Source organism: Octopus bimaculoides, chromosome 10 (genome assembly GCF_046866305.1).
Source record: "Octopus bimaculoides isolate indiv1 chromosome 10, ASM4686630v1, whole genome shotgun sequence".
In the NCBI taxonomy this organism is placed as follows: domain Eukaryota; kingdom Metazoa; phylum Mollusca; class Cephalopoda; order Octopoda; family Octopodidae; genus Octopus; species Octopus bimaculoides.
The window spans coordinates 45,422,374-45,448,379 of NC_142937.1; the positions used below are offsets into that span (position 1 = coordinate 45,422,374).

Genomic DNA, 26,006 nt, shown 5'->3' on the forward strand with positions numbered 1-26,006 from the left:
TTCAAATTAATCAACAATTTATTTACAAACTTACAAAAACATATTAAGCTATGCTAACAGATTTCATATTTTTCTGCATGGCTATTACTTCTGCCTCTCGTTTCCGTTTAGCCTCTTTAAATGCCTGTTGGTTTAGTTTCTTTTCTATTCTTCTCTCCTGAAATACAAAACAGAATTAAACATTTTTTATTCAGAGTTCAGAAATCATATCCTCCTCCAACCACAATATAAAGCTCAGGGACTGCACAATATAAAGTTGAGGGACTGACCACCACTATTACTGTTTACTTTGATATTGCTGCACTTCTTATGTGTAGATTGCTTACACTGGGTACATGGAGTTTCTATCTATGCCTTTTCTACAGCCTGAGCAGAGCCATCTACCTGAAGGGATTTGTGGTTTGTCTGCCTTCCTATTTATTAGGACTTTTGTTTTAGTTAGGTTGACTCTAAGGCCATTCGATTCTAATCCTTGCTTCCACACCTGAAACTTCTACTCTAATTCTGATAGTGACTCAGCAATTAGAGCAAGGTCATCAGCATAGAGGAGCTCCCAGGGGCATCCTGTCTTGAATTCCTCTGTTGTTGCCTGGAGGACTATGATAAATAGGAGGGGGTTGAGGACTAAACCTTGGTGGACCCCTACCTCTACCCGGAATTCTTCACTGTTCTCGTTGCCAACCCACACCTTACTGACAGCGTTCCTGTACATGGCTTGCACAGCTCTCACTCACCATTCATCTATCCCTAGTTTCCTCATTGACCACCAGATAAGGGATCGGGGGACCCTGTCAAAGGCTCTCTCCATGTCAACGAAAGCCAGGTACAGAGGTTTATCTTTGGCTAGGTATTTCTCCTGCAGCTATATATATGGAGGGAACCTGTGGTAGAGGTAGACCCAGGAAGACACACAACAAGGTGGTGAAACATGATCTTTGAACTTTGGGCCCCACAGAGGCAATGACTAGTGACTGAGGCCTTTAGCGATATGCTGTGCTTGGGAAGACCCATTAAGCCAAGTGTAATCATAGTCGTGAATGATGCTGGTGTCATGTAACTGGCACCCGTACTGGTGGCACATAAAAAGCACCTTTTGAGCTTTGGGCCTCACAGAGGCAAAATGGCTGAGCTCCTTTCAAGTGTTGGGCCTCATGGAAGCAATGACTGAGACCTTTGACATTATGTCATGCTTGAGAAGACCCATCAAGCCAGGTAAAATCACAGTTGTTGCAGATACTGGAGTCGCACAAAAGGCACCCATGCTGGTGGCACGTAAAAGCACCCATTCCACTCTCAGAGTGGTTGGCGTTAGGAACGGCATCCAGCTGTAGAAATCATACCAAATCAGACTGGAATCTGGTGCAGCTTGCTAGCCCTGGTCAAACTGTCCAACCCATACCAACATGAACAACGGACATTAAAGAATGATGATGATGATGATATCATCATCATCGTTTAACATCCGCTATCCATGATACCATGGGTTGGACAATTTGACTGAGGACTGGCAGGCCAGAAGGCTGCACCAGGCTCCAATCTGATCTGGCAGAGTTTCTACAGCTGGATACCCTTCCTAATGCCAACCACTCCAATAATGTAGTGGGTGCTTTTACGTGCCACCGGCACGAAGGTCAGTCACACAGTACTTGCAACAGCCACGTTCAAAAAGGTGTTTTTTACGTGCCACCTGCAAGGGAGCCAGTCCAGCAGCACTGGCAACAACCTCGCTTGAATATATATATATATATATATATATATATATATATATATATATATATATATAGTTGAAATTTACAGAAAAACAAAAGACGAAGATAGGTGTATAAACAACAAACAGGTGTATTAGTTTAACACTCAGGAAGGTGATAAAGTCTTTTACGTTTCGAGCCTATACTCTTCAACAGAAAGGAACACGAGAAAATAAAGAGAGAGAGAATAGAAAAAAACTTTTGGAGCTAGCAGTTAATCATGGCAGCTAGCTGGACAGAGATCCAAATTTAGGGAATGGAGTAGATAAAATCTAGGCTTAATATGTTTCATAGCTAGCAGAACCTCGGAAGTAGTAATTATTCAAATAAGGGGTAATCTGCTAGCTCCTCGTCAGGCCAAAGATACCTTAATCAAATGAAGGTTGCATTGTCATCAAGTGATCCCATGTTGGATTTTTATTTGCATACACAGCAATCCTAGTTGCTAACTGTGAACTATAAAATAACTTTTTTCAGCTTATCAAACTTCGATATGGGGAAAATTTACAACCTTCTACGTCAATAAACAACTATTGTTCCTGGAAGTTGTTTTTATACCTTCTATGGACTACTCAAAGCTTACTAAGTTTCTACACTTTGATCCTTGGATCTTACCTTTACATATTGCTATATATATATATTAGCAAGGTGGAGGCGCAATGGCCCAGTGATTAGGGCAGCGGACTCGCGGTCATAGGATCACGGTTTCGATTCCCAGACCAGGCATTGTGAGTGTTTATTGAGTGAAAACACCTAAAGCTTCACAAGGCTCCGGCAGGGGATGGTGGTGAACCCTGCTGTACTCTTTCACCACAACTTTCTCTCACTCTTTCTTCCTGTTTCTGTTGTACCTGTATTTCAAAGGGCCAGCCTTGTCACACTGTGTCATGCTGAATATCCCCGAGAATTACGTTAAGGGAACACGTGTCTGTGGAGTGCTCAGCCACTTGCACGTTAATTTCACAAGCAGGCTGTTCCGTTGATCGGATCAACTGGAACCCTCGACGTCATAAGTGACAGAGTGCCAACAACAACAATATTAGCAAGAATGAAATACTTTATAATGACAAGACAGAAGAACAACATAACAAAATAGTTTTTACATTTAATTGAAAACTTACTTTTCTTTGAGCTTTAATGGTTGTCTTTCGTTCCCTTTTATCTTCTTTACTCTCATTCTTATTTCTCACGGTACTTACAGACATTACAGAGGCAGTTGTGTCATCTTCAAGGTCTTTTAATTTAATTCCACGTGTATAGAAAACTTCTTCAGGAATACCCATTTTGTTTAATTTAATTTTCCGTTCCTGAATAGAGATGCAGATATATATAAGAAATAAAAGACTTCATTGTTAATCCAATCATCATCATCATCGTCATCGATGTCCATTCTCTATGCTGGCATGGGTTGGGCTGTTTGACAGGAGTTGGCCATCTCCATTTGTCCTTTTGGCATGGGTTCTAATACCAACCACTTTACAGAATGTACTGGTCACTTTTATGTGACACCAGCATGGGTACATTTATGTGGCATGGGGATGTTTTAGAAAGTTAATCTGATAAGACTGGTGATTTTGCAGCTTCTTATACCAGTGCTTTATATCACAAAACAACACAAACATATCCAAATTGTCCAATGTCAGAATACTTTATCTCTGATTTTTTTCACATTTATAGATTCAAATTAAACATTTTAAGTGCAAGCATAGATGTCTGGTTAAGAAGTTTGGTAAGCAACCATTAGTTTTGGGTTCATTGGACAAGTTTGTGTAATTTCCCTCAAGCAAGTATCTTCAATTATAGCCCTGGACCAATGAATACCTTGTAAGAGAATTTGGTAAGCAGAACTTGTGTGGAAATCTGTCGCGCGTGTGTGTGTGTGTGTGTGTGTGTGTGTGTGTGTGTGTGTGTGTGTGTGTGTGTGTGTGTGTGTGTGTGTGTGTGTGTGTGTGTGTGTGTGTGTGTGTGTGTGTGTGTGTGTGTGTGTGTGTGTGTGCACATACGCATATGCATATTTGTGGGTGTGTGTTTTTCACTACAGCTTATTAATTAGTGTGGGCTTGTTTATATCTCCAGAACTTAGTGGCTCAGCAAAAAAGACCAACAGAATAAGTACCAGACTTAAAATAATTAGTGGGGTCAATTTGTTCAACTAAACCCTTCAAAACAGTGCCTCACGATGGCTGCAGTTCAATGATTAAAACAAGTAAAAGATGAAAATTAATTAGCTACTTTAATAATAGATACCTATTATCACACACAAGCATAAATATTATTCCATTCTATTTTAAGGATACATGATGTTCAATTTTTTAAAACAAGAATATTCATAGTGTGTTGACCCATTTTTAGTTAAATGAAAGTGAGCTGTCATCCTCAGAAAGATTCAAAAACACTATCTTATATGCTAAAATGGGTTTCCTACAGAGAGGCTTAAATCCAGCCTATACAATGCAACCAAAGCAGCAAACTGACCGATTCATTTCAGCATCAGATAGGTCACTTCATAGTATTCATCCTGACCCTCTGAGCTCAGTTCAAATACTGCCAAGGTCATTTTGCCTTTATCTTTTTGAAAATCAATAAGCAATGTACCGGTTATGTATTGGGATTAATTCCTCTGTCTGTCTGTCTCTCTCTCTCTCTAGAAGAAACCAACTGTGGTGAGATCTGAAGAATGATGGTTTAAAATTGCCCAAGCCATGCCATATGTCATGATAGCATCCCAATAACTCCTTCAACAGTAGAGAGGGCCCAAGGCAATACATGACATATTGCTCAAGGTAGATCAAATATTAGTCACACATGGAGAAGAGTGTCTCCTCCATGGCTACAACATTTAAATAAAGCCATTTACCACAATTCAAGTAAAATGTTCATATATCTTTAGATGGAAATCATAGATGGGAAGTCCACATAGTGGTGAATTCCTCTATTAGATGCTAAATTTAACTAGGTCCTGAACACAGGTTGTATGTGATGGCTGTTGCATCACAGTCTTCATATATCTGCCTCCATTTAGAACAAAGGTCTGGATCAAATAACAAGACAATTTGAAATGATTGGTTAACTCAAGTACAAGGATTCTCTCCACAAGAAATAACAGTCAATGGTAGAGCTTGAAATTTCAAAACTCCAGCTAATGTTTGTTTATCAATTATACACAGTTGTTGCTTGCTTGCAACATACAGTAACAAGTTATCCAACAAGCCAATGAGGGAGTTGATATGTGATCACTCAACCTAAAATAATAGCCAAACTGCCCTCAAATCACATCCTATTATCTTTAATCATGGTGGAACAAGAATAGAAATGATAGGGATAAAATAAGATTCAAATTCTTGGTGTCAAAGTCAACCACATGGAAACAGCAGTTTGATAAATTCATATCTGTCAACTGGCAAATATGTCAAAGACAGGTGAAACAAGAGATTGGTTGCTTGAAAAACAAAAAAAAAAAAAAACAAAGAGTGACAAGAAGGGCATCTGACTGTAAAATAATGCCTAAATATTATACTGCTTAACCCATGCTAACTTGAGAAAATGGGAATAACACAAATGAATGAATGACAGACTTGTTTCCATTTCCATCTACCTATTCCCTTCACAAGGATTTGATTGGCCTTGAACTATATTAGAAATACTTGACCAAGGTGCTGCACAGTAAGACTGAACCTAAAACCATGATTTCGAAGTGAACTTTTTAAACACACAGCCATACTTGTGCCTATGAGCCATGCATTTAAATAATTAATATTAGAAAACTACTTTTAAGTAGCTTTAAAGCTTTTAAGCCTTTCACTGTGGAACTTTAAAGAGACAGGGATACATCTTGTAAATCTCTTTCGACACAGAAAATATAGGATACTGTTGTGACTTATTTCATGCTTCATTGGCCACACATCACAGGCCAAGTATCCCACCCCACATTTTTCTGTCCCAAGAGAGAACTTATTGCAAATAATTATTTAAATCAAATGCAAATCAGTACTTAGCTGCAATGACTACACTAATTTGTGTGCCATGGCAGCATGATTAAATCATATTTATGTACTATATAGTTATAAATTTGTAAGGGTTAAACTGCAGTTTTATTTCAAATTGTTTCTCTCTCACATATAGCTACACACACAAGAGTAGAAATGGTAATTTACCTTCTTTGGTTCTAATATCAGTTTTGGATGGTTGTACAAGTTGGAATATGTACCTGCATTGATAAATCAAGAAGTGAACGATTGTTACAATATCATACAATACTTCTAATATAACATGTAATACCAACAATGAGAGACTGGGGACTGAGAGAGTTAACATCTTATATATTACAATATGTTTTAACATATTATCAGTTATATATTGGGTCATCCCATTAATAATGCAGTTTTTTCAATTGCTTAAACTAAAACTTGGATGGGGACAAGATAAACTACTTGCATCAACTTGCTATAAAAGCAGGTAGTAATTTTACCTTGTCCTCATTCTTAGTGGAAGTTTTGAAGAGTGCAGTTCGATTTTAACAGTTATTTTTTCAAAGCTATAATGGAAGTGACAAAGGAGCATATTCAGCATATTTTGCTTTGTGAGTTCAATAAAGGCCACAACGCAACAGAAAGTGGGAGGAATATTAATGCAGTATATGGGGATCGGACAATAAGCGTAAGCCAGTGTCAATAGTGGTTCCAGAAATTCCAAGCCGGAAACTACAGCCTAGAAGAGAAACCTCGTCCTGGAAGATCTGTGGAGCTCGACGAGGACATCCTGCAAACCCTGGTTGAACAAAATCCCATCATAACTGTTGAAGAACTAACAGAGAAGCTTCAATTTGTCATTCAACCATTCATTGACACTTGCGTACCATTAGAAAAGTCAGCAAATTTGGTCAATGGGTTCCTCACATACTTTCCGAGTCTAATCACGTGCAGAGAGTGAATGTGTACTCTTCTCTGCTGTCACATCTCAGAAATGAACCTTTTTTTGGACCAAATAGTAACTGGTGACAAGAAATAGGTTCTCTATAAAAATGACAAGCACTGAAGACAGTGGGTAGGGAAAGGAAAAACACCAGCACCCCAGACTACAGAAGGTCTTCACCCATGTAAAGTGTTGTTATCTGTTTGGTGAGATATGGAAGATTTAGTCCACTTTGAACTTTTAAACCCAAACCAAAAGATAACAAAGGAGATCTACTGCAAGCAGCTTGAGTGGCTTAAGTCAGCACTAGAAGAAAAACAATCATGTTTGGTTTCAAAACAAAAGGTGTTCTTCCATCAGGATAACGCTCGGCCACATACAGTGAGGATGACATTGCCCCATCTAATTATCATTTATTCTGTAGTCTTCAAAATCATTTGGACAGAAAAAAATATGAATTCTGTAGATGTGGTCAGAACAGTACTGGAGGAGTATTTTTGATCACGGACAAGTGAATTTTGGAAGAGGGGCCTTGCAAGTCCACCAGATAGATGGAAGAGCATTGTAGAAAATGAAGGAGAGTATATTTTAGATTAAAAAAGAACTTCATTTATCTTAATTTTGAAAAAATAAAATAAGTATAAAGAAAACGCATTATTTATGGGATGACCCAGTAAGTGTAACAGAGCAGTAAATTGGCAGAATTAGTAGGGCATCAAGCAAAATACTTTTCTGTATTTAATTATAGCTTTTTACATTCCAAGTTCAAATTATGTTGAGGTCAACTTTGCTTTTATCTTTCAAGTGTGATAAAATAAAGGAACAGTAAAGTACGGGTTTTGATATAATCAACTACACACCCCCCTCTTCCAAATTTGATGCAATGTGCATATATAAGAATCAACATGGAGAGAAAGATTATTATATCTTAATATAGTGACATTTCACTTTGATAGCTATGGCTAGTTAACTATTGAAAGACAGAGGAGAAAGATGAGCAAAAGACACAAGTGAAAGGGTTAGGGCAAATGAGATGAGAGAATAAAAGAAAACACTGGATAGGTTAATGAGAAGAATAAGTGTATAACATAATAGGAGAGAATGGTAGAGGAAGGGATAAGAGAGATGAGAAAGGAACAAGAGAATAGGAGAGAGAGAGAATATGAATAACTACAATATTGATGTTGAAGGAGTTCTACTTGCAAGCTGTTCATATTTAGGAGGGAAGAGTGTTGTTTTCTTGATATGTGCAGTGACTGACTGCATCTTTGTTTTGCCAAAAGTGACAAGATTAATTTAACTAAGACTCTGATATTTCCTGGTGTTTAATATGAAATGTATAACAGGAGTACATAATTCGCTTCCTCAGTCATATGAAGAGGTTGATATCAGAGAAAGTTTCAGATTATGAAAGAAATCACCTTTCTGGTTCAATCATAATGTGGACTGCAAAATCATGGACTAAAATATGACAGAAACCAGAAGACAAAAAACAGAAAAGAAACAGTGGAAGAAAGACAAGTAGAAGACAGGCAAAAGCAGAAGATATATGAAAGAAGAGAGATGAAAGGAGAAGACTGGAAAAAGCAGAAGACAGAAACTGAATAAGTGTCAAATTGTTTTGAAGAATGCTGTATCAGTTACTTACTGAGAATAGATTCACAATCCCATTTTTCAGTTTTCTCCTCAACCTCAATTTCTCCTTCACTTTCAGATGACAAATTCAGATTGTTAACATCGAGAGATGTATTTTTTAAAACTTCATCAAGATTTCTGAAAATTGCAAATGAAAAATACAATTTATAAAAGGGAAAAAAATATTTTCTTAAAAATACTAAAAATTTTATAAAGCTAAAAACAAACTGAGTGTGTATTCAATAGCTCACAATAAGAATATCCGCACACATCATTTGTGTATGTTTATGTAATTGGTTATTGACTCTTCAACATCCCACATCTCTGACATAAAATAATTAATAAGTTGATGAAAGACAATTCAATCTAATGAATATTCGATTTTCTTAGTTAATATGATGACACACCTCAGTGTAAGTAAGCTAACTGTGTCATGTATGTATTTTGAGAGCTAAGTACTATTCTGTTTTTGGCACTATATTCTCCCTTGCCAAACTCATCAACATCATTGTTTTTGTCCTCTTTTTCTAGGCTCAGAACGGACCAATCTGCTAGAGGCAATATTCTAGGGCTAGATGTCCTTTTCAGTACCAAACCTTATTTTGTGTTCAACCAAGATGCTTTATTCTGTCTTCACACACTGAACCATTACTGGACTATTTTGAGACATAAACACCACCACTACCAAAGTGATGTCAAGCAAAGACAGGCTAACACAAACACACATGTCCACACATCATCATCATCTTTGCTTTATGTCAAGTTTCCATGCTGACATGGTTTAGATGAGTCATTTCTGCTCTCCTAGATGGATCAGATGACCACATTTTCCTTATAAGTTTCGTTTCTCCCTGGGTTTTTATGGCTGGATGTCCTTATATGTGCATAAAGTGCTTCAGTACAGTTTCCATCTACCAATTTCACACGAGGCATTGGTCAACACGAAGCTGGAGTAGAAAACACTTGCTCAAAGTGTCATCCAACAATATTTCTTTCAGCTCTTATACATTTAAAGTTCAAATTCTGCCAAGATGAACTCTGCTTTCCATCTTTCCAGGGCTACCAATTATGTACTGAGGATTAATGCTGTAGACTAACACAACACTCCTCTTAAAATTGCTAGCGTTGCACTTAAATTAGAAAATGATTATCTTCAGTGTGTGTGAAGACATGCAGCTTAATGGTTAATGTGTTGGACTCATAATTGAAAGGTAGTGAGTTCAATGCCTGGACTAAGAGGTACGTTGTGACTTGAATAAGGAAATTTATCTGCTGCTCCAGTCTCCTCAATTGAATTGAGCAGCAGCTGTAGCTAGGATTAACCTTATAATAAACTGGTGACCCATTCAGAAAAGAATCTTGTGCTCTTGTATACCACGGAAACTGGGATATACTCCAACCCAAACAAATGAGCCGATAGGCTCAAGACAGACCTTAACCTAACCTATATTCACTTGAAGGTTACCAGTTGACAGAATCATTAGAGCATTAGACAGAATGCCTATCAACAATTGTTCCAGCTCTTTACATTTTTAGTTCAAGCAATCAATAAAGGTCAACTTTGCCTTTCATCCCTTTAAGTTTGATAAAAACAAAGTACCCAGTTAAGTACTGGAACTGATATAATCAACTATTCCTTTCCCACAAATCTCACCTTTGTGCCTATGTCAGAAACAATTATTGTATTCACTTGAGTTTACAAAATTTATACCAATTCTTGATAATATACCTCTCAAGAACAAATCAAAAATAAAATTATGACAGTATTTTCAAAAGGTAAATCAATAACATTGTCCACTTACTGTGGCATCTTGCTCTCTTGGTATTTCGCAATCATCTTAGACATCACTTCACTTTTCACATCCATATTGCCTTCAATGTCGTCCATATCTAATGCTCCAATTTCAGTGTCCTCATACTGCTCAAAGAACTGAAAAATATTGATGCAAAATTTTTAAGGTATCCGAAAAACTATTAGTAACACCCTATATTATTGCCAAGTTCCTGGTTTCAATTCATAGTTGAAAACATTTCACAGAATAAGTTTATATCCTATGAAAAAGAATGAATGAATGAACATCTACAATTTCATTTTTCCTTTACCTTATAAATCTCAAACCTCATAACTAAGCAAAATAGCATTGTTGTTTAGCTCTAGAACAGTTCTGATTGTGCAAGCCTATGATCAAAGGTATTTCAATGCTCAACACTTTGTCTGTTATTATTTTTCAGAGAGAATGCACCTAGGACTACATTATCCAAAGTTTTGTTACTTTTTAAGATGTTAAAAAAGTGCAATTTGAGAGAAAACTGACTATTTTCTAACAGGTTCAGCAACCATAAAGAGGCTCCTTTGTTGGTTCATGCAAAAATATTGTATTCATGTAAGTATGAACTTAATAATTATAAAAGTGCGTTGCTAGTGCCGATGGACTGGCTCTTGTGCAGGTGGCACGTAAAATACACCATTTCGAGCATGGCTGTTGCCAGTACCGCCTGACTGGCCCTCGTGCCGGTGGCACGTAAAAGCACCCACTACACTCTTGGAGTGGTTGGCGTTAGGAAGGGCATCCAGTTGTAGAAGCTCTGCCAAATCAGATTGGACCTGGTGTAGCTATCTGGTTCACCAGTCCTCAGTCAAATCGTCCAACTTATGCTAGCATGGAAAGCGGACGTTAAACGGCGACAATGATGATGATCCTTATATAAGTCAATTCTAGTAAATTTAAACTTAGAACCCCACTGCAATGTAGTTCAAATCCTACACAACTGACTTTACTTTAATTGCTCAGGGACTGATTTTTTTTTTAAATGGTCAGTCAAGTAATAGGCTGATTAAATAGAATAGATGGTTCCCTTTTGATCTTGTGCCTGTTGGAACTTGTAGTATTTAGTTACCAGCTCTTACACACTGAGTTCAAATTCTGCTGGTGTCATGCATAGTGAATGTTTCAAAGTACAAGAAATATGCTGGTTTCAGTTCACAAGATTTTGGATGTATTTAGTAAAATAACAAAACTTTACATTTCTTTCTATAGCAAGCTCATGATTTCTTTCTGTAGTAATCTTTACATTTTTTTCTATAGTAAGCACATAAGTTTCTGACATAAAAAATTTAGAAGGCTTGTATTAAAAAACCACTGTGTTAAGAAGCCATCAAGAATTTATTTTTTTAAAGGTGGCATACATATTGATATTTTGGTTTCATGGCCCTTAATCATGGTGGAACAAGAATAGAAATGATAGGAATGAAATAAGATTCTAACTCATAGTGTCAAAAGTCAACCACATGGAGACAGCAGTTTGATAAACTTATATCTGTCAACTGGCAAAGATGTCAGACCAGTCCTTAAGACAAAATATATTGGTGAGGATAAAACAATTACCACATTATCTGTCTCGTAAATTAATCAGTATCAGCAACAGGTACCTAGGACAATGAATTCTTCAATGATAATCATTTTATCATAATACAAAACTCAACTCAATGCCATCTCAATGTTGTTAGTCAAATAACTTAAACCAAATTCAAATCATGTTTTAATTTAAATATGAACATAGGTGCAACAGTGGTAGTGTAGTAAGAAGTTTGCTTCCCAACCACATGGTTCTGAGTTCAGTCCCACAATATGGCAGTTTTGGCTAGTGTCTTCTACTATAACCCGAGCTGAATAGATTTCATGGATAGAAATTCAAAGAAGCCCATCATATATGTCTAAATGTGAGTGTGTGTGTATGTTTGTTTCTTGTCTTCATATTATGTGATAGTTGTAAAATGATTGTCAATGTCATACAAGCAGTGTCCTTCATTTCCAATATTCTGCAAAAACATGTCTGGCCATGGAGAAATATTACCTTACTTTGAAACAAGGTTAGTGAGGTGTCCCACCATAGAAAATCTATCTCAATAAACTCTGTCTGGTCAATGAGAGCATGGAGAAGTGGATGTTAAAATGATAATTAAAAGAGATGATATCATATTCATCCCCTTTACCTTTTCATCCTTTTGGGAGCTGTTAAAAAACATATCAATCCAAAACAATGAATTGGTAGAGCTTTAAGAACAGTGGACCAGCTGCCTTACAATATTTGTTCTGGTTCTTTGTGTTCTGAGTTCAAATCCCATCATGGCCAACTTGGATGGACTTAATCCATTACTTTGTTTAACACTATTACCTGAAACTTTGGGTACCTTTAGAGGGGCCAACTCTGTGGCAAACATTCAGGTTAGGTCACCAGTTTGAGGATACCTTTCTCCTTCCCTCCCCACAGTTTAATAGGTCCTGTGTAAAATCATAAGTCCTGTCTTCTCTTCTGATTAAAGAGGAAAAAAAATCAGACATTTCAAAACAAATAAATAACTTACCTTTTCAAATTGATCATCAATGTCCTTCAGTGCTTCACTTCTTGGCACCACTGATGATGTCATTGAGTAATTCGTGAAATGAGATTTGGTTTCTTCTTCCATGAAATAATCATCATCAGAATGTGCATCAGATCCAGATATATCTCCAAGATTAGAAGAAATATCTGAACCACTCTCATCTGAATCATCTTCGTCTGAGCTATCCTCATCTTCACTTTAATAGAAAAGAAAAAAATATCAAATTAACTCATACTGAAATTATAAACATCATCGATTTCTTACACAAACTTAACCACACAGCTACACCTGCATCTAATATTATTTTCCTTTTCCAAACAAATATGGTCGACAACTCCTGACATTCTTTTATTCCATTGTTTCAGTCATTTGACTGCAGCCATGCTGGAGCACCACCTTGAAGGGTTTTAGTCAAACAAATCGACCCCAGGACTTATTTTTTAAGTCTAGTGCTTATTCTATCAGTCCCTTTTGCTGAATCACTAAGTTAGGGGGGATGTAAACACACCAACACCAGTTGTCAAGCAGTGGGGGGGGGGGGCAAACAGACACAAAGACACACACACATGTTGCCAGTGCCTCTGGACTGGCTTTTGTGTGGGTGGCACATAAAAGACACCATTTCGAGCGTGGCCGTTGCCAGTACCGCCTGACTGGCCTTCATGCCGGTGACACGTAAAAGCACCCACTACACTCTCTGAGTGGTTGGCATTAAGAAGGGCATCCAGCTGTAGAAACTCTGCCAAATTAGATTGGAGCCTGGTGTTGCCATCCGGTTTCACCAGTCCTCAGTCAAATCGTCCAACCCATGCTAGCATGGAAGGCGGACGTTAAACGATGATGATGATGATGATGATATACACGACAGGCTTCTTTCAGTTTCTGTCTACCAAATCCACTCACAAGGTTTTGGTTAGCCCAAGGCTGTAAAAGACACTTGCCCAAGGTGCCAAGCAGTGAGACTGAACCTGGAACCATGTGGTTGGGAAGAAAGCTTCTTTCCACACAGCCACACATGCTCAAGTCTTATTAAGATGTCATCAGTGAAGCATATCTTTCATCATGCTTGTCTAAGTAATGATGAAAGAATTACTAAATAAATCCATAAGATTATATTTTTTAGCATAGGAAAAGAGAACTGTTAAGAAATTAAATGATTCAGTGACATTAACCACATACAAAGCAACAGATAGTTAGTGCTAACATATTTTATCTTGAAAGCATTCTCCAATGTGTCCATATCAATCATATCTTCTGAACAGTACAAAGGCATAACGACTATGAATATCGAGAAAACATTATCCAGTCAGATCCGACCCAGATATTCTCTGTTTTATGTTCAAACTCACTGGATCTGGCCTCTCACAGCTAACCTACAATGTCATTCGCAAAACAAACAATCACATCATTGAAATCTCAAAGCTACAAGATAATGCATGATTAATTGAAAACAATGTGAATAAATAAGCTTTACATTTGACAGAGTAATCTGAATGCTGAAGAGTTAAGCATGAACAACACGTACACACACAGCCAGAACTTACAAGGCTGCTACATTTGCTAAGATTTGCCATTACTGAGAATCACTGCTGATGAGACATTCAACATTGCAAAGACTCATCATCATCATCATTGTTTAACGTCTGCCTTCCATGTTGGCATGGGTTGAACAGTTGACAGGAGCTGGCTAGGTAGAAGACTACACAAGGCTTCTGTGTCTGTTTTGGCACAGTTTTTATGCCTGGATGCCCTTCCTAACACTAACCACCCAGCAGAGTCAACTCAGTGCGTTTTCTATCTACCAGTACACAACCCTGTGCAGATGAAAATGGCACCCATTTGTGAACCTTGATTATAACAGGTACATGGGCAGTGTGGATCAACTGAACCAGATGATGAGTCATTATCCGGTTGGTAGACTGGGTAATAAATGGTGGCAATACCTGGTTTGGTATATAGTAAACATGAGCATTGTAAATGCATTTATATTATATACCAAATCAGGAGGGGTTCGCAAGCGGTGTGACCATCTGCAATTCCAAGCAGAAGTAGCAATGCAGCTGAGGGCAGGTTATTCCTCCAAAAAAATATCTGCAGGAAGGAAAAGCAAAGCCTGCCAGAGAGATATCCCTCTGAGTTCAGCCGATCTACATAAATTACAAAACATCGGGGGTCGCAAAAGGCAGTGCCATGAATATCTACATCAACAAAGAAAAACTCCCAGTGGACAGCCAGTTGAAACGTCTTTCCAATGTGCATTCTGCAAGGTTGCAGTATGTAGAGTGGGATGTTTTACAAGTTTCCATGATAGAAATATTGTGTGAATATTGTATATATGTATAATTAGATTGTATAAATATTTTTCAAATTTACTTAGTTTTACTTTTTATTTTGATTTACCTGTAATTTTAATTAACCTGTAGTTTTAATTTGCTTGTAAGGTGAGTGACTAGTTTTGATTTAATTTCTATTGTAAATCTTTGTTATATATGTTCCTGTGTATTCATGTATGTGTGTGAGTATATTTCATTTAGTTGATGTATTTAATTTTCTAGTTTTCTTCAAAAATAAATTCCAGTATTTCAGTTCATTTTACCTTTATGGTACACCTGTTCTTCTGAGCATTAAATTCAACTGATAATCTAGTGATGTGCACAATTCTTTTATATCAAAATGTTGTTGCATAACCAATTGAATATTAGCTGATGACTCATTTTCTATGGTAATGTTTAAACAAAATTTTAATATTTTTACATTTTGCTCAGTTTATCTGGATTTACCTGTAACTAGAGTCACTTTGAGACAAAAGTTATGCAATAGAATTGATTAAGAACCCTTTCTTCAATTATGTTCCAAATATCACATTAATATGTTGATAAGTAAAAAAGTTACAGTTGTTTAATAAAACTAGTCTAAATTCATGATTATTTTAGAATTTAATTGAAACTCATGAGGGGTGTATTTTGGTTAGAAATATAGGAACAAAAGGGTTAAATATGTCAACACTAGCCTACATGCGGTCTTGAGTACAGCCTACTAAAATTATAGAGAAATATAAAAAAAATTCACACACCTGTCCTTTTTATTTGCCATCATCATAAAGTCATCATCTAAAACGCATTCAGGATCCTCAAAATTATAATCTTCATCAAGAGCTGCAACAATATCTGGATCCCAATCCACCTTGGGTCCTGCAATGAAATATGTGAACATCTTGTTTAGTAGAGAATTAAATAAACAAGGACAGGAAGTAAATGCATTTAGGCACAGACAGGTATAGCTTTGTGGCTAAGGAGTTTACTACACAGCCATGTGGTTTCAGACTTGATCTCACAGCATGGCACCTTGTACAAGTGTTTTCAACTATAGCCTCAAGTTAATACTAATACTTTATGAATGAAATTGGTAGACAGACACTGTACAGAAACTTATTATATACAAGCATGTGTGTTTGTGTATGTACACATACATGCATGTGAGTGCATATGTACAAATATACATACAGTGTGAGTCATAAGCATCTTTGGTATTAAAATGAAAAACAATATTTAAAATGCTAAAGGTACTTTTAAATTACTTTGTTCATTCATTGATTTTATGCTTGTTTTTTTTCCATATAAACATGGATTAGATGGCTATTCAGGCATTATTTTACAACTAGACACTCTTCCTGTCACTAAATCATAACTGCTTTTCAAGTATTCTGCATGTCTACAAAAGTACAAAGTCAGTAGACAGGAGAAATGATCGCAATCTCACCACTCATAGCTGAGTGATCTTTGGAGGTTCCAACACACACACACACACACTCAGTATCTTCTAGCCAAACAGACCTCCACATTACCCATTCTCCACTCTCCAGAAAACACTATCCTCAACTTATAACATTACTCTTGCTTATATTTTAAATGCTGAACTGCAATAGTTGAAATTCAACACCAACTACACTAGCTTCATCTTGTTATTCCCATTTTCACATAGAAAGCACTATGGGTGTGTCCCACCTTCAGAAAATAACAACAATCTACTAACAACCAATCTTTACAAAAACTAGTAAAAATATGTTATTTTGCAACAAATAAAAGAAATTTTTTACCTGACTGAGGAGCAGCTTTGTTTAATAATCCAACTTTAGTCTCCACACCACTGCTAAATACAGTTGAGGGCAGGTGTAGCTTTACATCAGGTGCAGTTTTCTATAATTTAGTGAGTAAGTTTATATAGTTTAGCTAGTGTTGCATATTTAATGCAGGTAGTATTTAAAAAAAAAAACTATAAACATTTATGCAGTAACAAAAGCTATTAGTTACTAGTTAATGACTAACATTATTTTTGTGTTCTGAGAAGTATGGGAGATAATTCTGGATATATTTCCACTTTATAATGACTTCATCAATGAAGCATAGTGTTTGCCATACTTGCTTCAGCAGTGATAAAATAATCACTTAGCATATGTACAAGATTGTAATTGTACACTGTTTGACACAGGAAAATAGAATTGTGTAAAAAATATAGTTTATTTAGAATAAGATACTATGTAAGCACTGAGATGTTCTCATCTATAACAGTGTAGTACATACCATAAATTCATTCATTCTACCATAATATTTGAGTACCACAGAAACTCTTACCAATATTCTGCATGAGGAGTTATTTGATACTTTCCAAATTTATCATTTAAACTAACAACTGCATTCATCACATAAAAGTAAATCTCATTATAACAGATATTTTAGTTATTCTCCTTTAGTAAATATCATATAAATTAAAAAACATAAACTTCATTCAATTAAATGTCTTAATTATTCCAGTCAGGTAAAGTGATAATGTCATATCATATATGTTACATCACATGAAAAATAAACCTTCATATGACAAATGCATTAATTATCTTGGGTAAATATTGTGATAAATATCATATAAATTACAAAGTATTCCTCTTCAGTAAATATGAGAAAGTCATACCATAAGTTACTTCTAATGAAGATAAATAACAAACATCTTAAATTATTCCACTCAGATAAATGTTGTGATATAATGCTATATCTCATGAAGATAAACTTTATGACAGATGTATTAGTTATTCCTGCTAGGCAAAAGTTATAAAGCCACATTGTCTTACATCTCATAATGATAAAACCCATTATAATAGATGTCTTTATTTCACTCTGGTAGCTACTATAGCAGTGTCACATCCTAGGCAAACTTCCAAAATGATATCCTGTTCTACCATTCTAGATTTAACCCTTTTGTTACCATATTGTTATTGAAATAACACTGCCTTTGTTTCAAATAATTCTGAAGAATAATTTAGTAAAATGACTATGTTATTAAGCTGGTGTTTGGAACATAGATTAACACAAAATTTTGATAGGTTTTAATATGCATCACTTTAAAATGGTAAGTTTGTATCATAGAATCAGGTGCAGCATCAAGTGGGTTAACAACAAAAGGGTTAAATCCTTTAGTTCTTTGCTAATGTGAAAAGTATAGTCCATCTATATCTATCTGTGTAGACTCACAATCAAGTAGAATATTTTTTCATTTACTTACATCATAAATTAACGATGACCACTGGAAGTTATTTAAAATACTCACATATGGCTCAGAGCTTATCATCTGAAATGTTTCAGTGTCATCTATTTCCAAAGTTTCATTTGCTTCCTTCAAATGTTGCAGATAGTTGTAGTCATCTTCAAAATAAACGCCATATTTTCTTTGTTCTTCCAATTGCTGCTCTTTCTTATTCTATACAATAAAGGTTAGAATTACATTAAATTTTCCAAAAGTTAATCTAGGGGTGAACAAAGAATGCATATTTATACATTGATATAAAAATTAAGTGTGGATGCAAAAAGATATAACTCTTCTGGAAGGGAACTAAAAGTGAGTATCTGAAAGACTGTTATATCCTTATGGATAAATGAATACACTGCAACAGTGTCATAACAATATAATCAAAACAAATGGCAGTAACCACACAGAACATAACAATCTTTTAAAAACCAATAATCCAATACACTAACTCTGAACTCCAACTTTGGACTATCAACACACGAACTATGGAACTAGCACGAACTGTGGAACTAGCACGAACTGTGGAACTAGCACGAACTGTGGAACTAGCACGAACTGTGGAACTAGCACGAACTGTGGAACTAGCACGAACTGTGGAACTAGCACGAACTGTGGAACTAGCACAAACTGTGGAACTAGCACAAACTGTGGAACTAGCACAAACTGTGGAACTAGCACAAACTGTGGAACTAGCACAAACTGTGGAACTAGCACAAACTGTGGAACTAGCACAAACTACTTCACTTACTCAGACCGCTACTATTTATGTTGTGGTCCAGTTCATTCTCGCCAAGAGGTGTCGTACTCTCGCACAATATAGACTCAATATTTTATAAGCCACATATAAGTTTATATTTATATTTAAAGTACAACCAGGTACAGGCATGATTGTGTACTTAAGAAGTCCACTTTGAAATCCAATTTGGGTTCAGTCTTGTTCCACAGTAACTCAGACAAGTATCTTCTGCTACAACCTTGGGCTAACAAATGCTCTCGAGAGTGAATCTGGTACAATGGAAACTGTGCATGTGCAGGCATCTTTGCTGTGCTTGTTTCTCCTGTTTACTGCTCGATCATCATCATCATCATCATCGTTTAACGTCCGCTTTCCATGCTAGCATGGGTTGGACGATTTGACTGAGGACTGGTGAAACCGGATGGCAACACCAGGCTCCAGTCCGATTTGGCAGAGTTTCTACAGCTGGATGCCCTTCCTAACGCCAACCACTCAGAGAGTGTAGTGGGTGCTTTTACGTGTCACCCGCACGAAAACGGCCACGCTCGAAATGGTGTCTTTTATGTGCCACCCGCACAAGCCAGTCCAGGGGCACTGGCAACGATCTCGCTCGAAAATCCTACAGGAGCCAGTCAGGCGGTACTGGCAACGGCCACGCTCAAAATGGTGCATCTCATGTGCCACCCGCACAAGAACCAGTCCAGGGGCACTGGCAACGATCTTACTTGGCTTGCCGCTCGATAACCAGTATTATTTTGTTTACAGCCCTATCACTTAGCAGCTCAGCAAAAGTAACTGATAGAATAAATACCAGATTTAAATATTGAGGTCAATATAATTGTATACTTTTTTCAATGGAATGACCCAGCATTGTTACATTCCAATGACTGAAACCAGCAAATCACTTTTTTTTTCTAGAATTTATGTCTTCCTTAAAAGACTGATACCAAACAAATAATGATCCATAATGGTTCAGGCCATCAGAAAATTATAAAAATCTATTCAAATACTCACTCAAGGAAAAATAACCAAAATAATTTCTAACTTTGGCTCCTTATGACTCACAATAAAATTTGATCTGAGCACTAGATCAAATAAGAGCCACTTGAGCATGGTGAATTGTTCTCTCTCACAGCACCTATTTTCAGACTGTGCAATTAATTAGGGAAAGTTAAGTGCATTTGTCAGAAACAGAGCACAGAGTTCATGCTCCATGAACTCTCAACTTTATGGTTACTAGTTCAATTCTCTAACAAAACTTCATTTAAAATAAAGCATTAAAAAAATCCTGAAATCAATGAACCAGTAAGAAAAGAAAATAATGAAATTGAAACTTACCCTACCAGAAGGCAGTAGTACAAAATGAGAAGCATCTTCAGACACAAGCATAGGATCTTGTTGACTTCGATGCACAAGATGGAAAGTAACTGCATTCTTTTTGTCGATGAATTTCGTCTTGCGTCTAGGCTAAAAAGAAATTTCAAATCAAACTGTTTTATTAAAAAATATACATGTAAGCTACAGATAAATTCAAACCTGTCACTTTTATAAAAGATCTTTGTATTATAAAAGAAATTTGAAAAAAGTAACAAAGAAAACAATGGTAATGTAAAATGTATGTGCGTTTGTTTATATATATATATATATATATATATATATATATATATATATATATATATATATATACACACATTTGCTCGTTGAGTACTTCATATAGACTGCATTATGAATAAACATTGTTTGGGTTTTTCGACTAAAAATATCCCCATACCTTAAAGGTACATATATATGTACCACCGAGTTTATCAACAGGCTAAGATGGCATGCCTTCTTTGATTTGAAAAATAACAGAAAGGATAGTAATAATAGGAATGGAATTAAATCTTAAGGTGGGAAAAACAACTATAACGTCAAAACTTATAGAAATCCACCATCCAACCCAGTTCTTGTGAATTTTGAAAATGAGCTTATGAGTATGATTTAACGGCTGAAGTTTTCCAGATACACAAATCCTTTCCACAAACTCCTGTCTGAGAAAGTCTCTACAATGAAATCATCTCCAGATTTGCACATCCTATCTGATAAGACCAGGAATATTTATTCTGTACCGCCGAGTTTTTATAATGACTTGATCCTGAAAGAGCTTAATTCTGGATATAAACATGCAAGCAAAACTGCTTTGGATGAGATTAATGACACTCATCTAGATATCATCTCTAGTTTGGGCCTACTTGATAGAACTCAACCTTATGCTCCAAAAACTCCCCATTGTCTCTTGAAGGACCATAAGTCTGATTTTTTATCAAATCCTTCAATTAGATTAATCTGCCCAACCAAGTCTGATTTGGGCAGAATTAGTAAATATATTATACATCAGATTATTCCCGTTGTGAGGGATAAGGTTCAGCTACCCCTATGAAACTTTACTGTGGACGTTATCTTATGATTTGACTCCTTTACTGATAAGCCAAATTTAGACTTTATCCAATTTGATATCTCAAATTATTACAATTCCATATCCCCTGTATTGCTAAATAAGGCTTTGATTTTCGCTCAGAAATTTGCGAATATCTCTAGTTTGGATGTTGATGTAATTTTAGCAGCAAGGGAGACTCTCATCTCCTACAACGAGCGTAATTGGCAGAGGGCTGCAGAATCTCTAACGTGTCCACAAGTAAAGAGATTTTTGATCAACATGCACCAGTATACAACAACGCTCTAAAATCAAGTGGCTTCAAAACTAAAATCTCATATATACCTAACGCGAAATTTAAGAACAAAATGGCTGGTCTACCGCCTGACCATGTCACGGAAAGTCGAGAGAAATGTAATGCATTTTTTATTGCAACCAATATAAGCCATCAGTTACATATGTATATAAAGATGTTAGGAATAGATACTGGAAGCAAAATAGTGGCAGTGAGGAGATGAGTAAGACCAAGAGCTCACATTCTAGAATACGGGAAGTCATATGGTTTGCACCCACTTTTTCTCTTAGGATAAGAAATTTGCCCAAATTGTTTTTTAAGATTCTGAAGGAGAACTTCCCTAAGAATCATAAATACTACAGCATCTGTAAATAAATCCTCCATCAAATTTTCTTACTCAATAATGCCAAATTTGGCCTCCATTATTGCTTCTATTAATAGAAACAAATTAAATGGGCGAGTCCACTGGAAGTATTCCTCTGTTGGTAACCCTGGTATTGGGCATGTAAGTTCTAATAAGCCTAAGGTTAGTATTACAAACCATTTACTTCCACTGGCCTTATCAACCCCCCGTAATGAGATATCTGAAAAAAAGAATGTGGGAAGCCAGATAAGTAATGTTAGTATTAGTAATAGGGATATGGGTGGTTCTGGTAAATCTTGTAACTGTAGAAACCCTACATTATGTCCCCTTAACGGATTCTGTCTGACTACTAATGCCATATATAAATGCGTTGTTAAAGAGGAGGGTAATTTGGATAGGTTTTACATAGGCAGTACTGTCAATTTTAAGGCTAGGTATAGAGCCCACATGAATTCGTTTTTGAATTTAAAATATTGTAACTACACTACACTTGCCTCTTATATACATGGTTTAAAGAGGAATAAAAAGAGTTATTCTCTTGAAAGGTCTGTTATCTCGAGGGCCCCTTATTTTAGAGTTAATAACAAGTGTAAGTTGTGTGTAAGGGGCCTAAAACATTACATAAATTTACAGAGGTGATCCCTTTTTACAACCATAAGTTTTCTTCTATTTTTCTGAACATATATAGAAGTAAAATTAGATGTGGTAAAAAATATTTAGTTTTACAGGGTTTTGAAACTGGATAGTTAAAATTCCTATTATTAGCAGTCACTTGCACGTTTAGCAATGAGATATTTTTTTTTTCTTTTGTTAGAAAATTTCGACTGGTCTTGTGATGGATTATTATCTTTAAGTTAGTTAGCCATGCGGCGTTGTAACTCCCGTGAACGAATAATTTGAGATTCCTGTTCATCCTGATGAGGGGGTCATTGCCGAGATGCACCTTAACTCGTAATCGAACCACGGCAATGAACTCCTGAAATGGCCATAGATGTGTTTGACTTGATTTCGTGGAACTCTTTTACACTCCTGGACTCCAACCTACCATGGTTTTTATGAAATGAACTTTTTTGACATATATTTTTTTGTTTGAGGGGAGTAAGAAAAATCTTTTTAGTCAGTTGATACTTTATTTTATTTAGATTTTTAGTTGCATGACACGCTTTAGAATTTTTAGTCAACCATATATACCTTCTTAAAAGGCTGTTTTATATATCTGTATTTTTATTTGCATATATATTTTTTATCTTCCATATTTTTTATATATATGTATTCTTTATATGTTGAAAGGCCATGGTAATATTTATATATGATCAAATGTTTGGAGGCATGGTGTTATGTATGAAGTTGTTGACTCGAATTTGAGGTTTGTTCTCTGATCAATGTTTTTTCATCCCTGTCTCAATTACATTTGAGCACTTCTTTTTTGCAGTCTTATAAACTCTTTTGTCACCATAAAAAGAGGCAAAAATTACCTCGTCATATATGTATGTGTATATATATATATATATATATATATATATATATACATACACACACACACATACATATGTCACCAGTTCATTCAACATTTAATTGAGAAGATATATATATATTGAAATAAAGAAGGGACGGTCACAACTGGGACGTATTTGAACATAGGTTTGTTCAATCAGGGCTGATCTGGGAGTAAACAATATTAACAATCTTGTGGCATTTGGTTGCATCTTTTTACTTCCAGATTGACATAATCGACTATAAAAACTCTTGAAAAATTGCCGTGCATAAAAGAATGAAAGAACAACTAAAGCGTTAATATTGTGAAAGAACCTAAACTGGTTCTCTATCACCTATTACAGATATTGTTTACAATTAGGAGAGGAAGGAGACTGTGACAATATGGAAACATCGAGAGATACTTGAACAAGAGATGTCGTCTAGAATGTTATCTTTTAGTTCCGATCGAGCAAATCTAGAGTCAAAAGCATTCAAGGTATAATCAACCGTTATAATTAGTATATCTAGGGTTATTCAATGTTCTTCCAGTTCTAAAGATAGTATGGTAGTATTGTGCGATTCGAAGATTTGACTGGTATTTCAGTAAATTTATAGTTTCACACCAGACTCGATTTCGGTAGTAGATAATTTTTTCCCCGCAGTTTTCGGGGGGGGGGCACTTTTTTCCGCAGAAAACGGAGAGGGTGGGGGTATTTCTAACGGGTTGAATAAATACGACGTAGAGTTGACCTCTTATCAGAATAAAAGACAATCCTAATACCCCAGACATTAATGATACTCCCAGCAATGAGGGTGTTCGCTTTTTTTTTTTTTTTTTCCCCTCGAAATACTTTTAATCACGACTATTTCTGACATGTGTAGGGTTTAGTCGATTAAACGAATATTATTGATAATCGCATTAGGTGGGCGTACCTACATGTGCACACTTGCTTCTATGTCATTAAATGAAGGAACAAACTGTGAAAAGTTACTAAGGCGAAGAACGATGATGGCGCTGAACACGTGTCTAAAAGTCGAGGATCAGGAAATCATCTAAAATGATAAACTGTCAACAAACTATAACAGATCTTTATTAGAAAGTGAAATATGAGTAAATGAAATGTTTATTTGAAAGTAAATTAAGATTATATAAATATGAAAGTTCAAAAAAAAAAATAACACATTCGTGTACGAGGAAGAATTTTTGGTAGAAGATACGTCTAAAGCTGCAATACTATAAACAGATTAACAACATAGAGAATTACATATGTATATTAACTAACATATTAAATTAGAGAGATAAATAAAATTCAATTAAAGTATGAGAACGGGTGTAAAATGATATTAAATAAGTTTACTTACCATGTTTGGGTAAAGCTAAGATCAACAACGTGCTGGAAAAGCAACTAATTGTATCTCATTTCTAGAGATCTGATCGTGTGACTTACCTCCCTTTATTTAGTTCTGTGTGGATAGATTCATTAGTTTTATGAATAAATTAACTGTTAAGAATTCCAATGTAAAAATTAATGGTCAGACATTAAACTCACTAATCTGTGACAGTAAATAGCAACAGACTCGCTGTCAGAACACAAACTACGTACCCATCGCATACAGGTCGACCGGGTTAACGTTTCTATCTCAAATTAGTACTTATTTTGCACATAGAGAATTAGAAAAAAAAATTCGAATGTAAAAGGAATGTTTGAGGCGTTTTGCAATTTAGCCCTTAGTCCTATGTAATACATGTGTGTGTGTGTGTTTTAACAAGAATTGGCAGACGTCATACAGTGTCTCGAGGGCCAAGAGTTTCATGCATTGTAACTTAAATACTAAATATATAGTATATACAACAAATGTTGCAATTTGTCATGCTTTTGTTATGCCTCCTTCAGCTGCTACCACACACACACACACACACACACAAACACACACACATACACACACACACATAAAATCTTCAACATTTAATGTCTAGCTAAAGATAAACCCCTATACTTAGCTTTTGTGGACTTGGAGAAAGTCTTTGACAAGGTCCCCCAATCCCTTATCTGGTGGGCAATGCGGAAACTGGAGATTGATGAATGGTTAATAAGGGCTATACAGAGAGGCTGTTAGTAAGGTTAGGATTGGCAATGAGTATAGTGAAGAATTCCAGGTAGAAGTAGTCCTCCGGGCAATAACAGAGGAATTCAAGACGGGTTGATCCTGAGAGCTCCTCTACGCTGATGACCTGGCCCTCATAGCAGAATCACTACCGGAACTAGAAAAGAAATTCCGGGTGTGGAAGTAAGGCTTAGAATCAAAAGGCCTTAGAGTCAATGTAGCAAAGACCAAAGTTCTAATAAGTAGGAAGGCGAACTCATCACACACCCCCTCAGGTAGGTGGCCCTGCTCGATCTGTAGAAAAGGTGTAAGTAGAAACTCTATAAGATGTACCCAGTGTAAGCTATGGACACAAGAGGTG

At 36.1% G+C, this 26,006-nt stretch overlaps 1 protein-coding gene across 1 annotated transcript; it reads right to left on the reverse strand.

Moving 5' to 3' along the window:
• LOC106867848 (protein LTV1 homolog) lies at positions 1 to 25,028 on the reverse strand. The gene is made up of 11 exons (XM_014912887.3): positions 24,902 to 25,028; positions 20,330 to 20,458; positions 18,277 to 18,426; positions 16,775 to 16,874; positions 15,752 to 15,869; positions 12,661 to 12,874; positions 10,097 to 10,224; positions 8,308 to 8,432; positions 5,903 to 5,955; positions 2,870 to 3,055; positions 1 to 157 (listed from the first exon to the last, which is right to left on the reverse strand). Exons 1-11 carry the CDS (start codon positions 24,902 to 24,904, stop codon positions 44 to 46), a joined length of 1,320 nt encoding a protein of 439 aa, XP_014768373.1. The 5' UTR covers positions 24,905 to 25,028; the 3' UTR covers positions 1 to 43.
• Positions 25,029 to 26,006: the final 978 nt, after the last annotated feature.

Bases quoted from the DNA above. Each gene is read 5' to 3' on its own strand.
- LOC106867848 (XM_014912887.3), bottom strand. The intron at 15,870-16,774 runs GTAAAAAATTTC...ATTTCATTGCAG, and splicing joins CAAAGCTGCTCCTCAGTCAG to GACCCAAGGTGGATTGGGAT. The intron at 158-2,869 runs GTAAGTTTTCAA...TTTGTATTTCAG, and splicing joins CCATTAAAGCTCAAAGAAAA to GAGAGAAGAATAGAAAAGAA.